General features: G+C 39.6%; 1 protein-coding gene and 1 long non-coding RNA gene across 2 annotated transcripts in view; one reads left to right on the top strand and one right to left on the bottom strand.

Moving 5' to 3' along the window:
* The first annotated feature begins 222 nt into the window (after nt 1–222).
* On the top strand, nt 223–26,657 carry LOC129695667 (uncharacterized). The gene is made up of 3 exons (XR_008723207.1): nt 223–720; nt 13,225–13,268; nt 26,522–26,657. It is a non-coding gene; the product is annotated as an uncharacterized LOC129695667 (long non-coding RNA).
* dock8 (dedicator of cytokinesis 8) overlaps nt 5,476–26,676 on the bottom strand; it is a 192,763-nt gene continuing 171,562 nt past the window's right edge. The window contains 9 exon segments of the mRNA XM_055632820.1: nt 5,476–11,013; nt 13,065–13,235; nt 14,983–15,089; nt 17,092–17,235; nt 19,709–19,945; nt 22,569–22,658; nt 24,328–24,462; nt 24,965–25,096; nt 26,449–26,592. Coding sequence (XP_055488795.1) covers nt 10,947–11,013; nt 13,065–13,235; nt 14,983–15,089; nt 17,092–17,235; nt 19,709–19,945; nt 22,569–22,658; nt 24,328–24,462; nt 24,965–25,096; nt 26,449–26,592 — 1,227 coding nt within the window. The 3' untranslated portion in view covers nt 5,476–10,946.

Below are 26,676 nucleotides of genomic sequence, written 5' to 3' on the forward strand. Positions count from 1 at the left end.
CATCAGCAAAACTAAGTATAGTCATAGCAATTTAATTGTCATTTGGACCCTGAGGTCCGATTAACGAAATGCCGTTTCTGCAGCCATTACATTACAGACAAAATAGACCCCAGACACAACATAATTTACATTTTAATTAAACATCCATCACATTGCTGTGATGGAAGGCCAAAAAAAAAAATCTTACTTTGCTCAAAGTCAAAGCTGGCGATGGCGATAGTACCCCCAAAATGTTCCACGTCAACCTGAGAGGGCACGAGGAGCCTCAGTTTAACCTATAATGAAGAAGGCAGCACACCTCGCAGAGAAAGACTCAGTAATGTGCAAGTTTCCTTTAATTCCTTCGCATCAGCAAAACCAAGTATAGACTAGACAACTATTTTGCTAAACATGCCCTTGGAGCTTGCCATTTTTAACTTCCCTTCCAATATTGGCCTTTATGTCCCTGGCCTCCTCCATTGCCAGAGTGAGGCCACATGTAAACCAGAAAAACAGCACATCATATTCCATTTTGGTAAGTTACAACCCAACAGTATGAACAACAAATTCTTCAATTTCAAGTAATACTGCCATTCCCTCCACAGCTATTGCCCGACCTGTTGAGTTCCTCCAGCACTTTTTATTTTTGATCAGTATTCATCATCTCCAATTTCTTGTGTCATCTCAAGTTTAATATGTTGTCTTCAAGACTCCATAGTCAGGCTTCAAGCCAAGTGATTGGTAAGTTTTCAGCTGGGTTAAACTGTTAATGTTTTACATTCCCTCCATAATTGAATTGTATTTAACAAACCTACAAAAGTTATTTATATCAAACACCATTGTTTGTAATCATTCACATTCAGTACTCTATTTTTGTACAAGAAAGTATGCAGAAATTAAGAAGGTTCTGCAGTTACTTCAGGCATGGGGTGTTAAATTCTGCATTTTATAATAGTAATGTTAAACACATTTACCAACTATTTGCAACCATAAATATATCTACACAATTTAGCAAGATCCCAACTTTATAAAGGATTATAGTTTTTCAGGCGCTTGGAATGCTAGTTTATTTATTTTATACTTCCAGTTTATATTGAACTCATTGTCTATCTGCCATTCTAACTATTTTCTGTATATCACAACTATTTTGAGCCACAATTTGCTCCCACGATAACTCTCCTTTCATCCTGTTTTCCAACAATTTTCTCATCGAATCATGCAGCATAGAAACAGGCCCATCTTCTTCTTAGCCCCACTTCAGTCATGGCTAACCATGGGTGTCTCCAAGGTTGGAGGACGCCAGTGCGTGACTTTGTTTAACATGGGGAGACTAGTGCACAGACACCCACCACACGGTCCTTGACAGATCTGGGTCATGATCCAGTGGCATGGAGTCCAAGACGACCGGAGACCCTTTTCGGCTGCAGCCTTCAGCCACCTTCCCAGCGGTTGTGACGCTCCACTAAGGTCAGCCATCATCCTCCGTCTGTTCCACCGTTGAGGTCTTGGTTGGATTGCTCTTTGTCAGAGTCCTCCCCCTCGACCTTACCACCATGGGTGGCCCTACCAGGAGCATAGCTCCAGACAGCATCGCTCTCAGGACCACACAAGCTTCTCCAGCACGACAAGGTAAAATCCACGGAGAAGAGGCCCATCAGCCCACAATATACAGGCAGACAGGTGGTGTTTCTGAACCTGTTCACCGATTCCAAATTATCCCTCCACTGTTGCACTCTATAAATTTAATGCCCTCGATCTGATTGATTAAGGAGATATATAGTTGCCTGCTCTGTCCATTTGCAAAGATACAAACTTACATTTTCTGCAAATTATCATGCCAGAATTCTTAACATCCTACAAGTGGATTGCGTAAATAAAATCAACCACTCTGCAAACTAATTATGGCCTAATGTTTAATTCTGCATGGTTATGGTTATTAGATGTGGTAGGGCACACTTTTAACTATAAACCAAATTCTTCAACAAATTTACTGTGCCTTGTGATGAACAGTCGAGCAGCTGCAATGAATTTACAGCATGGATTCCTTGGTCAGCAAATTACCAGTGCATTGCTGTAATGATCTTTGGCGCAAATAGCACATTTGAAAGCTATTAGGGAATTAGGAGAGGCTCAGGGTCAAATTACCTCGCAGTAATCATTCAGAGGCTGTTATAGACAAGAGGATAGCACATATCATACTGCATAATTGATGGAAAGGTGCAACATGTTAGCATACTGTCCTTTCCACTGTAACATTCATTGTCCATTTTAATCTATGTGAAAGATACTATTTTCTCTGCTGAGTAATTTGTAGAAAGGAATCTGAATCGCATAGGAATTTAATAATCCTGCTCGGCTGAATCAAAATAATCCAGTTCTGAAATGCCTATTAGAGAAATCTGTCTAAAGAAAATACACTAAACAGTTTCTCAATGTCAAATCACTACGAATAATTGCTCTGGATGACATTTTTCTGAAGAGTGCCAAAATACAACTGGAACAAAATAATTACAGCTACTGGAGCAAATTTTAGGTAACTACTACATCACCCTACCTCTTCTTCTTCCCTTATTTAACCCCCAATTTCTCCCCCCCCCCCGTATCAACCTATTATCTGCAAGGCTTTGACCAGCCCCTCCTCTCTTCCAGCTTTCTCTCCCCCCCATCCTGCCAATCAGTCTGAGGAAGAGTTCAGACCTGAAACTTGATCTATCTATATTTTCTCGAGACGCTGCCTGAGCTGCTGAATTACTCCAGCACTTTGGGTATTTTTTTTGTAAACTAGCATCTGCATTTCCTTGTTTCTACACCTTGGCCATCTGTACCTAAGGTTGCCTCCTATGGCAAGCTTCCCTCAATTCCTGTGCCAGCATTTATTTAAATATAGGGATTCTCTGGTCGCCAGGTTCACCACCATCACCAAAGTCTTATCCCACAAGATTGAGACTGAACCATTCAAAGGCTTTGTGTGATTTATAAATACACGTTGAAGATATGCAAGTGTGCAAATAGATTTAAATAAGCTAAAACATAACAATTACTTACAGTATTTAATAGTGTTTAATCAGTATTAACGTCAAATAAAGTTTGACTGGCTTCCAAAAAGTGGTTCAGGAAAGAATCTACTTCCACTGCCTTTCACTAAATGTATCCCACTGTTATGGTATCCAACTGCTTTCCTGGTGAAGGACTTAAGAGAAGTAGCAGCAGCTTTGTCAAATGCATGTGGTACACAAATTGATATCATTCTTGAGTTAGAAGGAACTGCAGATTCTGGTTTAAACCGCAGATAGACACAAAAGGCTGGAGTAACTCAACTCAGACAGCATCCCTGGAGTGACGGAATGGGTGACATCATGGGTTGAGACCTCTCTTCAGATGCCATTCTTGCATGGCTAGTAACACCTGTACACAGGTGCATCGCATGGTATCAAGTGAAATTGAACTTTTTGTGTACTCTCACCTGAGCTGGTCAGTCATGAAGTTGTAGCCATCTACTCACTGCTGTTGATGATTGAGCTTGACATTGGACTCCTCACCGGATTCCATGTGGGAATGTGAAGTTCAATGGACTCCCCACCATGTACTCTGCGGGATCCATACAAATGTCCTGCCAGGTTGGATCCTGCTTTGGCAGGGCTATGTTATCAGCAGCAAGGACGAGCTGTTTTGTAAAATGTTATAAAATATAATTACACAGCATGGAATCAAGTCTTTTGGCCCAACTTGTCCATACTGACCAAGTTTGCATTCTGGGTTACATTTGATCCACAATTATCCAAACTCTTCCTATCAATATATCTGCCCAAATGTCTTTACAGTAATTATAGCACCTGCGTCCATAGCTTCCTCTGGCAGCTCATTCCCAGATACAGAATAACCTCAGTGTGAAAGAGTGCTCCTGAGGTTCTTCTTAAATCTCCTCTTTCTCAGCTTAAGTCTATGTCTTCGAGTTTTAGAATCCATTACTCTGGAGAAAAGAGTGAGTGTTCACTTTATCCGTGCCCTTCAGGATGTTTTACATTTCAATAAGATCACCCCTCAGCCTCCCCGACTCTTTAAAATAAAGTCTCAGTCCATCCTGCCTCTCCCTAGAACAAGCCCACAAGTCCAGGTGAATATTTGCTGCACCTTTCAAACTTAATGCCATCCTTGCTATAGCTAGGTGATCAAAACTGCACACAGTATTACAAGCACACAGCAGTTTGTGTCTCACCAATGACTTGTACAGCTGCATCATGATGCCCCTCCTTTTGTATTCAAGACTCAAGAGAGTCAAGAGTGTTTTATTGTCATATCTCCTAGATAGAGCAATGTCATTCTTACTTGCTGCTGCACAACAGAATATGTAAAGATGATACACTGTGAACAATATAATAAACAAGAGAGAAAAAGGTTCAGTGTGTATACTCACAAATACACACACACATAAACATATACACATATGTACACACAAAAAATCATACAATATATGAGTGCAATAATAACAATAATAGTCTATTGTAGTTCAGAGCTTATTTGAGGTTGTAGTGTACAATAGCCTGATGGGGGAATAGACTCGGGAAAAGCTGTTCCTGAACCTGGACGTTAGAGTTTTCAAGCTCCTGTACCTTCTTCCCAATGGCAGGAGTGAAATGAGTACATAGCCAGGGTTGTGTGGGCCTCTGATGAAGCTGGCTGCCTTTTTAAGCAGAAACACCAGTAAATCCCTTCGATGGTGGGGAGGTCAGAACCGGAGATGGATTGGGCAGTGTTCACAACTTTTTGTAGTCTTTTTCGCTCCTGGGCATTCAAGTTGACGAACCAGACCATGATGCAACCAGTCAATATGCTCTCTACTGTATACCTGTAGAAGTTCAAGAAAATCCGATCTGACATACCAAATCTCCATAATCTTCTCAGGAATGTTGATGTGCTTTCTTTATAATTTAATCAGTGTACAGGGTCCAGGAAAGATTTTCTTGAGTGCCTCTTTCCTCATCCACAGACAACAGTCTGTTCTAATTGGCAGAAACACTTCTTCCTAATTAGCAATCAGTACGGGAACACCCCAAGGCTGCGTGCTCAGCCCCCTGCTCTACTCACTCTACTCATGACTGTGTAACCGGACACAGTGCAAACTCCATCTTCAAGTTCGCCGAAGGAGTTTGAATTTTTTGACTCCGCCAACAGGATTGTGGGTCGTCGTCCTTCCTCTTCCAAAGTCCGCAATCAGTTCATTGGTTTTGCAGGTGTTGAGAGCCAGGTTGTTGTGCTGGCACCACTTGGTCAATCGGTCGATCTCACTTCTATACTCTGACTCATCGCCATCTGTGATTTGTCCGACAACAGCAGTGTCGTCGGCGAACTTGAAGATGGAGATACAAAGCCGTGAATATTGACTCTCAAAAGAGGGGATTCTGACAATAAACTTCATTTTACATTATAAAAGAATATTAACATAAGGTTGTCATAAATGTTAGTTGATAGTGACAAGGTAATAGTGACGCATCATTTTAATACCAAGCATTTATTTGATCAGATTAATTGAAGAGAGTATAATTTTTTGTCTTTCCATTGTTTTCAACAATGTTGTTACCTTCACTTTTTCTTCTTGTTGTGATAGTCACCGTTAAAACTCTATATATTCCGAATGATCAGTATTCTCATAAATCCTGGCAGGTTACTGGAATAATGACTACATTACCTTTGAAGCTGATTCAATTCCAATATTTTACACGCCTACACCCCACTGAAATAAAAATACAATTAATTAAAGCAGAGGGAAAAATGGAGTCTACTTTTAAGCAGTTTCTTTCTGAATCTTTGGAGGAGAGTTTATTTTGTGACATTGACAGATGGACAGATTTATGGACAGGGTAGTACAAGGTAAGAGCATAGCTTCTTCACCGTAAGATTTGTGTTGATACTGAGTTTTAAGTGAAAATAAATAAAAAGGTTCTTCTGCCAGCATTTGTTTCTCCAGATGGATTAGACAGAAGATCAAAACAAAGACATGAATGGGACATGCACAGCTTGAGCTTTGGATTTTTCTTTTGATGTGGTTAGTAGGTGAAAGGGTGGGTCTGTTTCTCACTTTCACAGGACTTCAGACTTTGCAGCTCAAAATAAGCCACTTCTGATCCAATTTGCTCCTCCATGCAAAAACAAAATATAACACATCCCAAGGTCCGTAGAAGAAATATTTGTAAAAAATATGTAAAAATCTCTCAACTTTAACCTTCAAGCTGATTAATCATATTAATTGTCTTTATATAGTGTGGCGCATTAGCTAACTATTTTGTTTATTTTGATCGGCCTCTTCTACATTATTCGATCCTTCATTATTTGGACACTACATTTGTTCTTTTCCACTGTTTTAATATTTCCATTACCTAACAGTGTTATATCGAATAGCTTTGATACCTGTGATAGGATATACAGCCAAGATGCATGTTTGGTAACATCCATCCAGATACAAGAATGAGAGTACCATACACAAAAGTGTACTAATGTACTCAGCAATCATGACTGGTGGTGAAGTGAAGTGAGGATCCAATTACATTTCACTCATCGTTAAACTCAGATCTGTACTGATTCAGTTATATGTTAATTGGACTGTTATCTACTGTTTGCATAAGTATGGTCCTTCGACCACATGTCAGAAATCACAGTGATGCTCATTTGTTAAAAGAATTCCAGAGTCCCCTCTACAGCTGTGTATATCCATTCACATGAGATGATTCCTGAGCTCGAGAATTGAGATTGACTGCTGTACTCTTCCAGCAGTGCAAGACAATTTAAATCCTTCCCCACATACTCTGGCCTATGATCCATTTTGTCAAGCAGTCAATACTGGAAATAAACCAATATATTTAATCCCTTGACCACCCGGAAAGTGTATGCAATTGGAATAAATGGAATCACAGAACAACTTGAAATTGCATTCCCCGATCTCCTATTATAGTTCCTGTCTTTACCATGATTGAAAAATATGCATGCCAAGGGAACAGTGGTGTAATCATAATTTTGATTTGATTTAAAGCTAGTATTATTAGATGTCATTCTGTCTCCCATGTGTGTTCAAAAAGTAGAAATTAGAAACTTAAATAGAGAAAGGGGAAAATGCACAGTTGATCCATCCACTTCTGCAAGAAGCAAACAAAATAACATGTGTCAGTCACTGGTGAACATATGAAATGCTAATGTATATTTTCTGAGCTTCCAGATACTTGTGCATTAATTTAATTCTCACTGTGTTTTCTCAGCTGTGGTTTGGATCAAAATTCTGAGTGTCATTTGCAACATTTTGTAGAATGCAATTTGAGGTATTTTTCCAGTATCTGTATGTGAGGTTAGTCTACAGCTGATACACTTCATGCTGCATTATATTAATGGGAATATGCCAGTCACATCCATGACTGGTCGTTGCACTCTGACTAGACGGTCATTTTACTGATAAATGTTTGCCCACCCAGTTAAAATGATGCCTATTTGTTTCAACTCAACAAATTACTTCCAGGCAGTCCCCAGGCTACAACAGTGTTCTGTTCCTGAGAACTGTCATAAATCGGAAAGGATTATAAACAAAGCGTGTGGGAGGATCATAGAAACAGCTGTGATGGGAGGACAAGCAGGCACAGGAAGAATGGCCACCAGCCAGTCTCATTGACAGTGAATGAGTGAGTGATTCTGCTTAACGTTCCCAGCTCTGCTTGGCTTGACCCAGCACAGATTGTTGTGGCTTGGTGGTGAGGGACATGTGGAGGGAGCATGTGGAAATGTCAATAGACAATAGGTGCAGGAGTAGGCCATTCGGCCCTTCGAGCCAGTACCGCCATTCAATGTGATCATGGTTGATCATCCCCAATCAGTACCCCATTCCTGCCTTCTCCCCATATCCCCTGACTCCGCTATTTTTAAGAGCCCTATCTAGCTCTCTCTCTTGTCCTGTTACTGTGTGTCAGGAGATGCCTGCAGCAGCCAGCAATGCCATCCCCTTTCATTGTGCTGGTCTCCCAAATACTCATTCATATGTAGGAATTGTCCATTGGATGTGCAGTTGTAATTCGGGGAGGACCCAGAGCCCTTTCTTCATTTCAGTTGGGGAGGGTGTTTGCCAACAGAGTGTTTCCATTGTATAATACAGTGTACAGAAGAGAAAGTCTATGTAATTATCCTTGGGGTATAAATGGTTGGACTTGAAGTTGGAGTTTGAAGTTGTTGGATGTCATGTACAAAATTCTGGCAGGGTAGATGTAACAATGATGTTTCTCCTGTCTGGGTGTTAGATTCACAAAATAATGGGTTGCCATTCATGATAGAGGCACAAGGAGCTTCAACACCTGGGGTTGATATTCACTACTCAAGAGGGCTGTGGAGGCTATGTCACAAAGTATATTCAAGATAGAGACCAATATATTTTTAGGGGATCAAATAAAATAGATTAGTGCAGGAAAATGGAATAGAGGCAAACAACTATTAACCATGATCTCAATGAATGGAGGAGCAGACATGTAGCCCACTCCTCTTCTCATGTTGAGTGGAGCACAGACTGGAACTTGATTGGTACATTCTACCTCTAGGTTAGAAATATTAACACTCTGAATGTCGAGCTACATCATGGAAAGCATGTAGACCCATTTATTTGTTTTTTATATTTATGGTTCAGCTTCAGGATTTTCGTGTTTGTCATTGTTAGCCAATTTAAAAAAAAAGGCCAATGCATCACCTTTGGCTTTTAGATATCATAATGGTGGTTGAGGATTTTGGATAGGCCCATGGACATGCAGGGAATGGAGGGATATGGATCACATGCAGGCAGGAGAGACCAGTTTAACTTGGCAGCATGTTCTGCATGGACTGCTACTGTTTTATGTTCTATGACAATATTAAGGCAGTAGTTTGGAAAATAATCACCGGTTGTGCATTGCCATTTTCATTTGAATCTGGTGGTATTGGGCATGTTGGTGATCAGATGTTGGAGCTTCTGTGCTCTTTGTCCACCAATGTACTGACCACTGGGTCAGGAGTGGTCCTGGATCATCCTGGGACCAGGTGCACTCCAAATAAAGGCATGTTTTTCCTCCAGTTCAGAGGTTATTGGATGAGAACAAAGGCAATTTCAATATTGGCAAGTTCCAGACTTCTCTTTTATTTGGTTGGCAATTTAGCTTTATGGCTGGGAAAATGAAAGGGGAAGGTCAATACATGTGAGTACGTATTGAGCAGTGTAATAGAATGTGGAAATCAAATAAAAACACTGCAGATGTTGGAAACCTGAAATTGAAAAAGAGAAAATGGTGGAAAAGCTCAGCAGGTCAGGCAGAATCTCTGGAAAGAGTATTGTTAATGTTTTGAGTCTGGGACCCTTCATCAGAACTGGGAACAAGAGAAACAGCTTTTATGTCACAGTAATCATTCAGCTAGGAACTGCAACATTAAGTGAATTAAACTGATGTCAGCAATAATATAAAAAGGGGGGAAAGACAGGCAAAAGGGTTGAGAACAAACTAGCTCCACTTCTATCTGCTTTGATTGTCAAAGATTCTAGAATGTAAAGAGCAAATAATTCAATGAAAGGTACACAAAAATGCTGGAGAAACTCAGCGGGTGCAGCTGCATCTATGGAGCGAAGGAAATAGGCAACATTTCGGGCCGAAACCCTTCTTCAGACTGATGGAAGTAATTCAATGATACATTTACATCAATATTTCATGTTTTTTAGAAAAGCATTTTACTTTTACAAACAGAATCTCATCTATACATACAATATACATTATTTCGAATCCAAATAAAAAACAAAAGGAATGCTTAATATAGAAGAACATTTGAAGCATTTGCGCCACCTTCACTTGGCAGATGCTGAGTTGCATGATTGAAAGATCCTGTACATTAGATACAGTAATATACAATCAATGAAGAATTAAGGCAGTCTGCAATGTTGCCTCCATTTCTAGTTCAAGATCAGAGACATATTTTGAAACTTGGATGTACGTGATGAAAAAAACAAAATTGCATTGCTTTTCCACATGCTCCAGTCATCTCTAGGCGGAGCAGCTTTTAAGGGGTGGTGATCCTGTGCAAATTATTTTTGACAATAGAGAAGGCTTAATTTTCAAGACAGTAGGAAACGAGGATTGACTATGTGGATTTACTGGGATACTTGCAGTTAGCTCATAGAGTCAACATATATTTCATTGAATGCTTACAGCAGTTCATGTAAAATTCATTATTGATTCAAACACAAGTTTTTTCCAGCTTGGACCAAGGAATGTAAAAGCTGGTTGCACGAAAAATTGCAAGTCAATGCTATTCTGATGATACTGTGTTGCAATATGCTTAATAAGTAGGTCCTATCGATAAAATAGCTGAACTTCAGTTAATTTAATAATGGAGGTATATCTGTAGGAGTTGCAGAACACATTATTGACATCTGACTGAACTAAAGAAACCTGATTGATTCAATGCACATGTTACACTTATAAAACAGGATTACATCAATAACAATAAAGAGCCTATCTTTAAAAAAAATTAAATGACAATGAAAAATAACCATCCATATTATACAGCACCAGCTGAGACCTTATGGAATATGACATACTTGCTGTACTTTAAATTAGAAGATGCAACTGCAGTTTATGTAAACATCATAGCACACATTGATGAGTTGGGAAACAAATTAAATACAAACCATGTATGTATTACTATTGTTAGGAAAAGGTGCAAATAACAAGTCATCAGAGCCCCATTGGCAAGTTGGATTAACGAACAGCCGGTTGAGGCAGCTTCATCTATCCATGGAGTAAATGATATCAGTGTTCATCCATGTGTTATTTCTGAAGTGTTTTGTTTTTGAAGAAGGTAACTGATTGTAGTTTTCAGATTTCTTATACAATTGTTTTGATGGATGATAGAACTTCATGAATTGCCTTTAGTTGAAATGAATGTGAAAAAAGTGGTTCCTGGGGTCTCTTTGACAGATTCCATCAGCTGCTCTGTGAGTTGGATAGTGATGATTCATATTTCTTAAAGCTTGATCGTTTGAATGATTCCCTTACAGTAGAAAAAAATAAGTTACCAATAATGATTGAATATAGCATTAAAATCAAATATATTGCCACATCAGATATTCTTGCATTTGAAATAATGCTAATTATTCATCCAGAACCCTTCCCTTTCCTGTCTTGGAAGCACTGGCTCCGTCTGCACAGGGTCCACCCTCTAGTAATTTATCCATGTGTCTGTACAGATCCAAAGGTTGATAGGATACTTAATAGCAAAGTGGAAAATTGTGGCTTTGTTAATGATACTTCGGATGTTAGAAGCTGGTGAATTCAAGACTCACCTCAGACACTTAACACAGAACATTGAACAGTACAGCACGGGAACAGGCCCTTCGACCCACAATGTATGTGCCAAATGTGATGCCAAATTAAACTAATCTCAGACTAAAAAAAAAAAAAAATGAAGCGGTACAAAAAATGTATTAAGATATATGTGTTGTGTAGTATTGTAATTTACCGTACTTCTAATTTAAAAAAAAAACAAACAAATTAAACTAATCCCAACTGCCTGCACATGATCCATATCCAGTCTGATTCGACCTTAAACATCACCTATCCATGTTCTCCAGAGGTGCCGCCTGACCTGCTGAGTTAGTCCATCACTTTGTATCCTTTTGTGTATTAACCAGCATCTGCAGTTCTTTGTTTCTACATCCATATACCCTTGTCCATGCAAATTTATGTACCTAACTAAAAGTTTCTTAAATGCCATTATTATATCTGTCTCCATCCCCAACGCTGGCTCAGGTTCCAGTGGAACCATGACTGTGCTGCAAAGGAGGTGCAGTCTTCTGCACGAGGCATGAAACTGAAGATTTCAAGGAAATCAGCGGATTTTGTTATTCTTACTTTCCAGGTGCATACTCATCTCTCAAACAGCAACAGAGGAAGAAAAGATAGACACAAAAAGCTGGAGTAACGCAATGGGTCAGACAGCATCTCTGGAGAAAGGGAATAGGTAACGTTTTGGGTCAGACTGAGAGTCAAGGGAAAATTGCCTGATTGGGCCATTATCATGTTGCTGTTCATGGGAATCAACCTTTGGATGTTCATGGTATTTACGTCCAACAATCACATCATACATTGCACTTCATAACTCAGTTACCTGGGAGTTCAAAACTAAGTTTACAGATAACAGAAGCCTCCATCATAATCTTCTTGTGACAAGATTTGTGCAGGACACCAGCTTGCACCTTTGCAGCTGCACCCAATGCCATCCCATGAATGGACCCATTTAATGTCTGCACCCCGACAGGGCTCGGGGTCAATGAACTGTGCAATTACCCAGTATGCCCCCTTCAGCAATTCTCACACTTGCTGGCATGTATTTTGATCAACTGATCAGGTATACAACAGGGTGGCAGGTACTGCAAGCAAGTGAGTCAGGCAAACCCTTATCCTAATGCATGTATAAGTACAGACTTAAGATCAACATATCGTTCCCTTCAAACAGTGACTTTGGCTTTCTTGCTACGAGCTTATCTCACTAGGGTGATGCAAGTTACATATCAGTACCTCATCTCTGTATAAACAAAATTAATTAACCTACTGCATGCCCTGAATGTGCTAATGCTCTAAACAAAGTACATTAAAACATTTAGTTGCACAAACCCTGTATCAATGTACTGACTGCTCGCTCACAATTGCACAGCCTTATGAATGAACTTCCAGGTTTACACTTTTTAAACTGTTCTCAGGTTGTCAGCATTATTATATTCCACCAACCATTGTAGCTTTATAGCTAATCCCCCTCCCCCCCCACCAATTCTTCAATCCCCTTCTGTGACAGAATAATGTTTTGCAAGCCCAATAAAATGAAAGTAGGCTCAACTTTGTTTGGAAAAACAATCAATCTAATCCCCACTAAAATAAATATAAATTAAAAAAAAAACTAGCAAATTCCAGAAAAAAAACCTAACAGATTGTTCAGTTTGGTAAAGTTCTATGTGTAATCCAAACTGAGATATAATGTTAATATATTTCTCTCTTCGTGACGCTAAGTAACAAAAGAGTTAATAATTTTGGACTTGAGCATCTTACTTGGATGCGCGTTGAATTTTTATTATTGGTTTGTACAGGTCTGGGATCTTTCTCCCAATCATCGGTCTCAGATTCTCTTTTAATTTGTTGTAATTCTTTTTCAGTTCTTGTTGATATTCTTTTTGGTCGGAAGTAATCAGGTGCTTATTTTTCTCTACAGCATCTCCACATCTGCAAGGGAAGCATGCACGAGTAAAGACTTGGGTCAGTAAAAAACAATAAAGCATCACTGGAATAAGAAGTATTATATTAATTCCTTTCAAAGTTAGTCCATTTCATATTGCTGTGGTTCTATATTTAATATACTGATTTTTATCTCCATTTATGAAGATAAAATATTGTTTGCTAGGAATGCACTTTCTCCTCTATATTGGACTGAAAAATTGTCTGTTGCTCTTTCTGCTTATCCCACTTTGTAATCGTACACAACTGTACGCTGACAATGACAATTAAAATTGAATCTGATTACCTCTGCTGTGTCCTCAGTTTGCATTAACCTACTCCCTTCCTCCCTACTAGAGTTAGATCAGGTGAACCAGGACCATATATTGATTAATTTTATCTTAATTTAAAAAAAATGTGAAATATGTATTAATTAGTTGACAAAATTAGCTGCCGAATATTTTGATTCTGAAATGATTGGACTGGTTTTAATGGATAATATTTAGAACATGCTACTTAAGGCAAAGGATGAAAAAGACTTAGTCATAGTCTTACAGCGCAAAACAGGCCCTTTGGCCCAACCTACCCATGCTGACTAAGTTGCCTCATCCAAACTAGTTTCACCTGCCTGCGTTTGATCCTAAACCTATCCTATCCATGTACAATTCCAAATGTCTTTTAAGTGTTGTTATAGTACCTGCCTCAACTACCTCTTCTGGCAGCTTGTTCAGTATACACGCCATACCCTTAGTTTAGTTTAGAAACACAGCATGGAAACAGACCCTTGGGCCAACCTTCCCACTTTCTCATCCATTCGCTACACATTAGGGGCAATTTTATAGAAGTTAATTAAACTGCAAACCTGCATGTCTTTGGGATGTGGGAGGAAATTGGCGAACCCACAGGAAACCCTCGTGGTCACAGGGAGAATGTGCAAACTCCACATAGACAGTACCCAAGGTCAGGATCAAACCAAGGTCTCTGGCATTGTGAGCCAGCAACTCTACCAGCAGCACCACGATGCCACTCTAATTTTTCATTCTAAATTAGCACATTGTTAATATATTCCCAACAAATTAAGGCTTGTTCAAATCTTCATTTGTGCTCATCCACTTGTTTTTAATTGTTTATTTTGAAGTTTTACCCAAAGAGAGATGCGGTGATCGATGCACTAATGCATAAGAAATTAAATCTGAAGTTGTGACGCTAAGGTTTTTTAAGACAGGTTTTGATCATAGGGCATCGTCGAAAAAAACTGACATCTTGTGCTTATATTTTATCCATTGTTCTGATCAAAGATTCCCCTCACCTTTTTCCCTGAACTCTTTGCGAGGATAATGGTTAGAAAGGCACCCGTTATTTTCACAAACCATATCCGTTATTGGCAGACTAACTCATGACGAGACCTGGGTGTCCTTGTACACCGGTGCTGGCTCGAAGTGCTGAATGGCCTCCTCCTGCACCTATTTTCTATGTTTCTATGTTTGTCAACGTCAGACTTCTCTCTGCCTGAGATGGGCATTTCTAGCAGATTATTAGACAGCAATTATTAATGGGGATCCAATTTTCCTTCAGTCATTTATTGTTATTCTTCTATCATCACCCCATCTAAATTGAATGAACCCGATTATGTAACAACATCTTCTCATCTACACCACCCAGTTACTAGCTGGAAAAATCTGTGGTGCCACTGACCTTATGCACATTTCATTTGGAGTTTCAACAAATAATTCATCCAGCAAAAGATTCAACTCACCGCATAATAAATTCTTTGAAACATAATCTCAGTTTATTGTGATGTCGGAAGAGGTTTGAATTCTCTGGAATTTCAGCCAGAAACACTTGAGCTACTTCTAAAGGACCCTGTTACAAGGTGGAGTGAGAAACAACCATTTAGAAATAAGGCTGGTGCTTTGATTTGTTTGTAGAGAACAAAACCATAAACAATACAAGTTATAGAAATAAAAACAAAATCAGAGACTGGTCTTAATGCACACATTTGCTAAATATTAAAACATTATTAGAACATTATTAGAGATGGGTTATTTTGGTGTTATTTTATGAAGTAGAGATTGCACAAGTGAACTCGATTTGACTATGAGGTTGCTGCTTTTTATATGATTGGCTCTTGGAAACCTCGTCTGCTTATGAATTATCAGTGAGAAGTTTACATTTGTCAATCTGCATTTGGACCAGAATAATTATAATCCAAACCAAATTCCGGGGCTGCGTCATACCCACTAAAATTCTAAATCCCACAATTTAGGATGTTGTCTAGTAGTTGTTTAACTTGTTGACAAAGGAGCCACAGCTGCCTGACCCAATTACTTTCTGGAAAAAGTAAACTACTCCAATAAAGGGAGGCAGGAGCTCACAATAACGTATACTAAGCTATTCCAAATAGCTTATTTTTTTACTAGTGAACCACAAAGGCATTAAAAAGTTAATTAGTTTAGTTTAGAGATAGAGCATGGAAACAGGCCCTTTAGCCCACTGAGTGCATGCCGAACAGCGATTGCCGCACATTAACACTACACTACACACACACTTGGGACAATTTTCAATTTTACCGAAGCCAATTAACCTACAAACCTGTATGTCTTTGGAGTGTGGGAGGAAACCAGAACAAACCCACACAGGTCACGGGGAGAATGTACAGACTCCGTACAGTTAATACCCTCTGTAAATCTATGATCTTTCCGACTTTTTGATATTATCTGTTGCAACCTCCACAAGGCAAGAAATATTGTCAGAAATTCATTGATTTCAGAAGTTCCCCGAAAGTCTAAACGGTCTCTGAAGGAGTTTTCTAATGAATTTTCCCTTCTCTCTTCAGCAAACAGGACATCTGAGATTCTAGCCACATGTTGCACAGAGCAGGGGACCCAAGTGAATCCAGCTTCTAACATCCTGTTCATTTGTTTCTCCATCGTTACTCCCATTCAAGAAATCTTAAAGCCTTTTGTGCAGCTTAACCAAAAAGAAATAAAGCAAGGCAGGCAGACTGGAGTCACATATTCATGTTCCAACAAGCCATGAAATAATTGCACATGTGAAATATGATGGCTGGATTAATCCTTTTCAATTTTTTTAATATAGAATATATTGCTAATCTATTTCCAAAATTGTTTTATTATGCTATCCACATACAAACCAAGGAAAATATATTTAAATTAATTTTCACACTGCTTTGAACACTGTTTCGTAAAATTTGATAAATCTTTGTTAGATTGATTTTTAATGGAGTTTACCTTTTTGATAAATTCTTGACATCTTAATTAGAAATATTGAAGAATGTTTTCCATGCATTACACTGCAGTGACTGGGCTTGTATTCATTGGAATTTAGAAGGATGAGAGGGAATCTTATAGAAACGTAAAATTTTTAAGGATTGGACAGGCTAGACGCAGGAAAAATGTTCTCAATGTTGGGGGAGTCAAGAACCAGGGGTCACAGTTTAAGAATAAGGGGGAGGCCATTTAGGACTGAGATGAGGAAAAACTTCCACCCAGAGAGTTGTGAATCTGTGGAATTCATTGCCACAGAAGGCAGTGGAGGCCAACTCACTGGATGGTTTCAAGGGAGAATTAGATTTAGCTCTTAGGGCTAAAGGTATCAAGGGATATGGGGAAAAAGCAGGAATGGGGTATTGATTTTAGATGATCAGCCAGGACCACATTGAATGGCAGTGCTGGCTCAAAGGGCTGAATGGCCTACTGCACCTATATTTCTATGTTTCTATCAAAAAGTGACCCTTTCATACAGTAAATGCAAGCACAGTTATTAAAGGCTTTACGGTACAAAGCCATCTGGGATAAAACATGCAACTTAACAGAAAGATGACACAGAATAGTTGGTGTGCTACCTGGTTTACAGTAGTTCCCACGGAGCCTTGCAGAACCATCTGAAGCATCTTGGCATCTGGAGGTTCCTGGTGAGTTGCAACTGCCAATTCAAGCGTTTTCTTCTGCATGTCCTCAATAGCTACCTCAATAGGCGTGAGGATAAACTGCACAACAAAATAACATTATTCCTTTTCCACCTGCTATAATTGAAAACAAATTTGAAATCTATTCCCACTGTAAATACTCTTGTTCTGTATTTATGACATTGGGTGGCATCAGATATCAGCAATTAAAATCCAAAAGATACTGAAACTTTCTATTCATTGATCACTGTACTGTAAAAAGCTTTCAGCTTTACCGGGTGAAACCAAACCTAGTAATATCACACCTGTTCTTAATTGTTAAACAGCTCTTGGGACCAAGTCTTCCAGGTTTTGTGTGCATTTCAATGAGAGTGACAATTCAGTGTCTAACTCACAACCCTAAACTAAATGGACTAGGAAGAGATATGAGCTAAGGCCACAGCATTAAAATAGAGATAGTAAACAGAGAGCTGGGAAAGTGGGGAATTTGGCAGAACAATTTGTAATTGAACTTGCTTCATTTATGAAATCTTTGTGTGCTGCTTATCAGGTTTTATCTTCTGTTTTTCTGATGCAGCCATCCTTTCAGATTATGAAAGCTTTGGAGAACCAACCATTTAAATTCAACCAGTAAAAGATACTGCATTGCTCATACATAATTTACAGTTGATATTTGCATTTCAAGGACAATGGTTGCTACTCTGATTGCCGTTTTTCATTCCATACCAAAGTACTTCTCATGTTACCATTGTGAAACCTACTTACAATAGTCAAAAATATTGCAATTGGCTTCTGTAAATGAAAGGAAAAACATTTTGGGATAAAATTTGAGCCTCAATGGGGCGTGGAGTATAGGAGTCAGGAAGTCAGGATGCAGCTCCACAAGACTTTGGTTAGGCCACATTTGGAATATTGTGTGCAGTTCTGGTTGCAACATTGTAGGAAGGATGTTGAGGCTGTGGAAAGGGAGCTGATGATTCTATCAGAATGTTGCCTGGTTTTGCGGCTACAAGGAGAGGTTGGACAAACTTTTCTTTGGAACTGCAGAGGTTAAGGGAAGCCCATATAGAAGCCTAACAATATTAGAGGTGTACATTGGGTAGGTGATGAGAACATTTTTCATTGGGTGGAAATGTCAAAGTCTCGAGGGCATAGCTTTAAGGTAAGATGGGCAAGAGAGGTAAGTTTAAAGGGGATGTGCGACGCACATTCTTTGACACAGAAGGTGGTGGATATCTGAAATGAGCTGCCAGGTTAGTGGTAGAGGCAGGCAAGATTGTGGCGTTTAAGAGGCTTTTAGATAAGCACATGGATAGGCAAGGCATAGTGGAATATGGAATTTGTGTTGGCAAATTAAATGAATTTAACATGACATTATGTTTGGCACAAACATTGTGGATCAAAGAACCTATGCATGTACTTTCTATGTTCTTGGTTTAACCATTCTATACGGCTTGATTTTATTCTTTCATTATTTCCTCTTTTATTAGAATATGTTTAATGAGCAGCCCCAATATGTACTGCTATACTTTCTCACAGTCGTACAATTTTGTTAAATGGATGCCACGAAGATCCTGAATTTGTTAAGAACAGATTGCTTAAGAATGGGTAGTTGTATCGTTTTCAGTAACAAGAAGATTTCACGTATAATGAAGGTGGTCGTGAAAAATTGCAGCAGGATCTTGATCAATTGGCCAAGTGGGCTGAGGAATGGTTGATGGAATTTAATGCAACAAAATATGAGATGTTGCATTTTGGGACGTTTAACATGGGCAGCACCTACACAGAGAATGGTAGTTGTAGAGCAGAGGGATCAAGGAGTGCAGGTGTCTGAAGGTGGAGTCGCAGGGAGATTGGATGGTTAGAAAGGGTTTTGGCACATTGGCCTTCATCAGTCAGAGTATTGGGTATAGAAGTTGGGAGGTCATGTGGCAGTTATACAAGACGTTGGGGAGGCCGCATTGTGTTCAGTTCTAGGCACCATGTTATAGGAAAGATGTTGTCAAGCTGGAAAGGGTACAGAGAACATTTACGAGGATGTTGCCAGGACTGGAGGGTCTGAGCTGCTGGCAGAGGTTGAATAAGCTGAGACTCCATTCCTTGGAGCGCAGGAGAATGAGGGGTGATCTTATAGAGGTATACAAGATCATGAGAAGAATAGATCGGATAGATGCACAGTCTCTTGCCCAGAGTAAGTGAATGGTATACCAGAGGACATAGGTTTAAGGTGAAGGGGAAAAGATTTAATAGGAATCTGAGCGGTAACTTTTTTTACACAAAGAGTGGAGGATGTATGGAACAAGCTGCCAGAGGAGGTAGTAGACGCAGGGACTATCCCAAAATTTAAGAAACAGTTAGACAGGTACATGTATAGGGCAGGCATGGAGGGATATGGAGCAAATGCTGGCAGGTGGGACTAGTGTAGCTGGGACATATTTCCCGGTGTGGGCAAGTTGGGACGAAGGTCATGTATCCACACTATATCACTCTATGACTCTATGATTCCCATGCATCTTTCAATTAGCTGTCACTTCATTTAATTAACTTTTTTTACCTCTTCTTTTTGAATGACATTAATCCTGGTTTTAATGTAAGGGAACGCATGTAGAGTTGTCAGGATGGTTTTTCTCTTGTACTGCTCGCTGAGGTCCCCGCGGGGGCGTCCGTCCTTGGTAAACGGAGTGGTGTACATGAAGCGCCGTAGGTTGAAATTCTTTTCAAAGTAGGTGATTCTGTCTTTCATTTCATAATCGTCAAAGAACGGTTCAACAAAGGTTATTTGTATGTAGGCCTGGAAACACAAACATGAGGGATCTTATTCAAAAGTGCTAGAGGAACTCAGTGAGTTGGACAGCATCTACGGAAGGAATGGACAGACATCGTTTCATGTAAGGACCATTTGTCAGACTGATTTAGGTGAGGGATTTTAAGCTATAGGATTTGAGGCAGGCACCAGTGATACTCCAAAGCAACAGCAAGAGTGCACCCAAGAATGTTGCAATAGACTTTCACTCTGTCTTGGAGGAAAATACCAGTCTGTCATTCAGAATCTCTGCTAAGTTGGATCTTCATTACCAAGATGTTTACAATAGTTTTATCAATAGTCCTTCATGGGAAGTGCTGGCCCGTCCACCCATAATTGTCCCAAACAATAGCTCGTGAGGCCGTTTTATTGGACAAATCTGATCCGACTACAATGGTGGGCCTAGAGTCGGTTATACAGTTGGCAGAGTAGACATGATAGATTAGTCAGCCAGGTGGGGTTTTGAAGGTCTAGTAGTTTCAAGGTTACTGTTACTAATGTTAATATTGTATTCCACATTTGTTTAATTTCTTAAGTTTGAATTCTCGAACTGCTCTTTTGGTCTCAACTTCATTAATCCAGGTATTTAGAAACATAGAAACATAGAAATTAGGTGCAGGAGTAGGCCATTCGGCCCTTTGAGCCTGCACCGCCATTCAATATGATCATGGCTGATCATCCAACTCAGTATCCCGTACCTGCCTTCTCTCCATACCCTCTGATCCCCTTAGCCACAAGGGCCACATCTAACTCCCTTTTAAATATAGCCAATGAACTGCCCTCGACTACCCTCTGTGGCAGAGAGTTCCAGAGATTCACCACTCTCTGTGTGAAAAAAGTTCTTCTCATCTCAGTTTTAAAGGATTTCCCCCTTATCCTTAAGCTGTGACCCCTTGTCCTGGACTTCCCCAACATCGGGAGCAATCTTCCTGCATCTAGCCTGTCCAACCCCTTAAGAATTTTGTAAGTTTCTATAAGATCCCCTCTCAGTCTCCTAAATTCTAGCGAGTATAAACCAAGTCTATCCAGTCTTTCTTCATAAGACAGTCCTGACATCCCAGGAATCAGTCTGGTGAACCTTCTCTGCACTCCCTCTATGGCAAGAATGTCCTTCCTCAGATTTGGAGACCAAAACTGTACGCAATACTCCAGGTGTGGTCTCACCAAGACCCTGTACAACTGCAGTAGAACCTCCCTGCTCCTATACTCAAATCCTTTTGCTATGAAAGCTAACATATCATTCGCTTTCTTCACTGCCTGCTGCACCTGCATGCCTACTTTCAATGACTGGTGTACCATGACACCCAGGTCTCGCTGCATCTCCCCTTTTCCTAGTCGGCCACCATTTAGATAATAGTCTGCTTTCCTGTTTTTGCCACCAAAATGCATAACCTCACACTTATCCACATTATACTGCATCTGCCAAACATTTGCCCACTCACCCAGCCTATCCAAGTCACCTTGCAGTCTCCTAGCATCCTCCTCACAGCTAACACTGCCCCCCAGCTTCGTGTCATCCGCAAACTTGGAGATATTGCCTTCAATTCCCTCATCCAGATCATTAATATATATTGTAAATAGCTGGGGTCCTAGCACTGAGCCTTGCGGTACCCCACTAGTCACTGCCTGCCATTGTGAAAAGGACCCGTTTACTCCCACTCTTTGCTTCCTGTTTGCCAGCCAGTTCTCTATCCACATCAATACTGAACCCCCAATGCCGTGTGCTTTAAGTTTGCATACTAATCTCTTATGTGGGACCTTGTCGAAAGCCTTCTGGAAGTCCAGACACACCACATCCACTGGTTCTCCCCTATCCACGCTACTAGTTACATCCTCGAAAAATTCTATAAGATTCGTCAGACATGATTTACCTTTCATAAATCCATGCTGACTTTGTCCAATGATTTCACCACTTTCCAAATGTGCTGCTATCCCATCTTTAATAACTGACTCTAGCAGTTTCCCCACTACCGATGTTAGACTAACTGGTTTGTAATTCCCCGTTTTCTCTCTCCCTCCCTTCTTAAAAAGTGGGGTTGCGTTTGCTACCCGCCAATCCTCAGGAACTACTCCAGAATCTAAAGAGTTTTGAAAGATTATTACTAATGCATCCACTATTTCTGGAGCTACTTCCTTAAGTACTCTGGGATGCAGCCTATCTGGTCCTGGGGATTTATCGGCCTTTAATCCATTCAATTTACCCAACACCACTTCTCGGCTAACCTGGATTTCACTCAATTCCTCCAACGCCTTTGACCCGCGGTCACCTGCTATTTCCGGCAAATTATTTATGTCTTCCTTAGTGAAGACGGAACCAAAGTAGTTATTCAATTGGTCCGCCATATCCTTGTTCCCCATGATCAACTCACCTGTTTCTGACTGCAAGGGACCTACATTTGTTTTAACTAATCTCTTTCTTTTCACATATCATATTTAGTTAGTAGTCCAGAAACGTAATCATTGTCCAACCATACCCATTTATGCTGGCATATTGCAGAATACAAAATTCAAAACAGAATATAGGGACAAAATGATTGTTACAAAGATTTCAAAATTAAAACACAAACAAACATTGAAGAGGAATGGGTCCACACTGTGATTTACACCTGACCTTGTTGGGATCCAGCTTTGCTTTCTCCACAGGACAGGAGTCTTTAATTACTTCCATCTTACCTTCACCAAAGCACTGGCTGTAAAATGCCTGTTTGGAAAATAACATAGGATCCCACGTTACAACTGAATTTGATAAGTAGATAGACTTTTCAAAATGGACAGAGTTTGGTAAATTGCTAAGCAGATTTTAATTGTTGATCTCACTTTTGAAATACAAGTACACCACTGATCTTCCGGCAACTGGTGATCACCCCGAAAATGCGGCGCTTAAGCCGGTGGATCTCGACCCCATCGGGACTTCCGCGCCGATTGGTGGGTCGAATTTGCTCCCTTTGGCCACGGTTTGGAACTCCAACCTGCAGGAGCCAGCAGATCCGTTCCTATAACCGATTTCTGCGGACGGTCGGTGAGTCAAATTTGCCACCTCCGGCCAGAGCTCTGGAACTCTGGATGCATTCCCATTCCCGACTTCCAAGGCTGACTTTGCAGGCCTGTATCTCGGCTCCTGGGTGGCTTAGGCTACGATCTAGACCGCTCTAGTGCCAGTGAACTCTCAGAGGGCGTGACCTCTGTTGGTCCAGCAAAAAAGATAATCCAGAAAGGCTCTGGAACCAAGGGTGCCAGAAAATCAGTGGTGGACCTGTATATCAAAACCTTAGGTTTAAATACACTTCGATTGCTTTACAGTGTCATCAGCAGGAACCACACTTTGGTTGAGATTCTTCTTCCCAGGCCAATATCTTTTGGAATTCAAGAATGCCAAAATGGTGAAATGTAATGTTCGTAAAGAAACATGACATGATAAAAAGCAATGCAGAGAAAGGCTTGCTCAAAATGATCCACTGCTGCTTTTATGTTTAACATATTATGTTTTTGCTTTTAAAGCAGTACAATGAGAATTGACAGAGCCAATTGCAAGGGAAGAGAGAAGGCAGGGCCAAGCAGTTAGAAGCCATGTATTAATGTCAATCCAACATCAAAAGTACAAGGTACATCAACTTGAACACTCCCATGCAAAATATTATAGTCCAACAGCAACAGAAAATGCACATCCTGGAATAAAGTTGTCTCCAAACTTACTCATCTACTGCAATTCTATCCTTTGTATCAGTGGATAGGGTAAACATTTGGGAAGATTAGCACTTTGCTCTCACCCAGAAAAGCAATAGAAAAAGGTCAAGATAATATGACAGATTAATTTTTAAACAGGCCATCCAGAATGACCCTCAATGGCAAATTCTCCTATGCTGACAAACCCGCAACATTTCTGTAATCTTCGAAGTGCACTAGCACTGACAGTGCAGTGAAGATGTTATGAGTCTCAGTTCAATGCCGCATCTGAAAAAAACATCAGCTCTAATCGTGAACCCACTCCTCGGCAATGTGTGGGATTATAAAGCTAGTTTATGTGCTCACGGTTGTTGTAATTGCTAGATTTTGTTTAAGAAATGAAAACACCTCTCAGGTGTATGATGCAAAAAGCAAACTATTGAAGGAACTCAGTGGGTCGAGCAGCTAGTGGAAGGGAATGAAATTGGTGATGTTTCAGGCTAAGACCCTGCTTCGGGACTGAGAATGGAGAGGGAAGATAGCCTACATAAAAAAGAGAGAGGAGGGTGAACCAGAGCCGAGGATTGGTGACGGATTATTGACATAGACTCTGAGATGTACGATGCTTTCCAGATACCAACTTCAATGGGAATTAAAATAATTGACCACTGCTGCCAGCTGACTACTTCAATGATGGATTTGTTTACCTCCAGTCGATGAGAAATTTCTGGCAACTTTGTGATGGCAGGCTCTTTGTAAATAAATTCCTGTTCATCCAAATCACCAAATTTAGCTCCGTAAAATGCCACACGGAAGTATGTTCCAAACATTCGTTTAGCTCCCTTGAAAAATAAAAACATTTTTAATGTAGATAAACACGTGGGGTGTTAAAATGTTGCTGCAAAGGTTTAGTACATAATGAATACATTTACCCTTTACATAATGTGGATATATTATAATGATAGGCATATTAACATGAGGCTGCTTTGTAGCATGATGGTCAATAAGAATATTTTGATTATGTACAATACATTAGAAAGAGTTGCCATGGTAACAAAGGAAAAATATATTTATTAATCAAATTAATTAAAAGGACAAGGCGTCCATTTTTGTGTAAAGGGGACTGTGTTAGACGGAAACACAGAAACTAATCAACTTTTTTTCCATCAATTGCTGGAAATCTTATTACTTCAGTATGTGCATGAAAGAAAAAGAAAAAAATGACTTTACAGCGCCACCAACAAAGGTGATTTTATACACACATTATTTCCATCCTTATCCATAGAGTAACTGAAAATGCAACAATTGTAAAAAATTATGTTGACAGCAATAATGATAACTTACCTTTAGGGTAATGCTGTCAAATGCTTTTTTCAGCTTCTCGTGTATATAAGCCAGTTTGTTCACATCTCTGTGGGCTTCTTGGATTGGAATAACAACTTTGTAAACTTCGTTCACAGTTTCAAACATGTAAGCCTAAAGAAAGAACAATTACATCAACAGAGTAATGATTTGTCAGAAAATAATTAACTGTTTAATCTGTTTATTAATCTATTATTAGATATTTCTTTCTTCCATTTTGTAAATTGTTAAGATTACTTAGTTCTAGAGACTAGTTATTCATTTGTTCAAGTTCCTTGCAATTGTTTATTTGCATCTTTCTTAAAATTTGGTCTTCTGAGGAGGAACAATACTAATCTCACTGTCAATTCTTTTGTTATAGATCACATGTATTTTGATTGAAAATAAATGGTGAAAAAAGTAGTTGAAACTAAATAGTAAAATGAATTGGTAGTATGTTGAAAAATGCCAGAAAGAGGAGGGTTGATTTGATATTGATGCATCTCCTCCCTAACAGATACAGCTTCCCAACATTTCCCATCTCCTCGAAAGGCAGTGTTAAGTTGAAAATGGAAGAAAAATGTGATGCATGCTTGGTAGTAAAAAAGTTTTATTGTGCGATATATTAATCCAATATTGAGCACCAGGTTTCTGAATACCCTAAATTATTGCCAACTGTTTTAAAAATGTATTTATATTGAATTGTGCATTGGTGTCGAAACTTGAAGGGAGGAGGGGAATTTGACATGAGTAAACATAGGTTTTAATGTTTGTATTTTTAGCATCCCTCCTGATCCATTTGCAACTGTATGCAAACTTGAAGGGAGCGGGTTTTTGACACGAGTTAGGTTTGCTTCCTTCCAAACCCCTATGCAATCTTTGGTAATTATTTTTGCTTCTCCACCCCCCCCCACCCCCCAATTATTTTGTCATTATTATGCGTAATTATTTTGCCATACTTTATTATATTTAGTCATTATTTTGTAGAATTTAAGTGAACCAACCACTGTCCTTAGAAATGTGATCTCTTCATTTTCAATACAAAAGGACAGATTTTAGTTGTTGGTGGCCAAATTGTTTGAAAAACATTGCAAGATGAAGATCGGTGATTTGTTTTTTTTATTTTGTTGATGGATTGTGGCATCAGTTGCAAGACCACTGTGTAATGACCATGATAACTCTAGTTGTCTGTAGTGATGATGAGCTGTATCCATGAAGCACTATAGTCCTTGTGGTGAAGGTAGATTTGCACAGTGCTGATAGACAGGGAATGCAAGATTTTGCATTGGAGGAGGAGGTCTAATCTTTGCCAAGTTCAACCTGCTTGATCCAAGGACAAAATCTACTGTGAGCGACTCTTTAAGATCTCCGTATGGTCTACTGATGAGATGCTGCTGATAGGGGTCACATTATCTGCCTTCACATGGTACATGGTGAAGGAGAACCAAAATAAAATAAAAGTAAGTGAATACTAAAGGTACACCTACTGTGTTGAAGAGCTCAGCAGTTTGTTCTAGTAAACCCACAAGACCATTTTCACTGAAGTATCTTCCACTACAGATCCCATCTTCATCAGGGGACAAAATATCATCTGAAACAGCAGATTCTTCCAGTACATTGGGCGATATATTCTGGAAACGAGGACAGAAGAATGATATGGGTTTACAGATGCCTATTGCGTACAGTGTTATCTGCTTGGACAAAAGGGTGATGAG

The sequence above is a fragment of the Leucoraja erinacea genome, chromosome 3 (genome assembly GCF_028641065.1).
Source record: "Leucoraja erinacea ecotype New England chromosome 3, Leri_hhj_1, whole genome shotgun sequence".
NCBI classification, from domain to species: Eukaryota; Metazoa; Chordata; class Chondrichthyes; order Rajiformes; family Rajidae; genus Leucoraja; species Leucoraja erinaceus.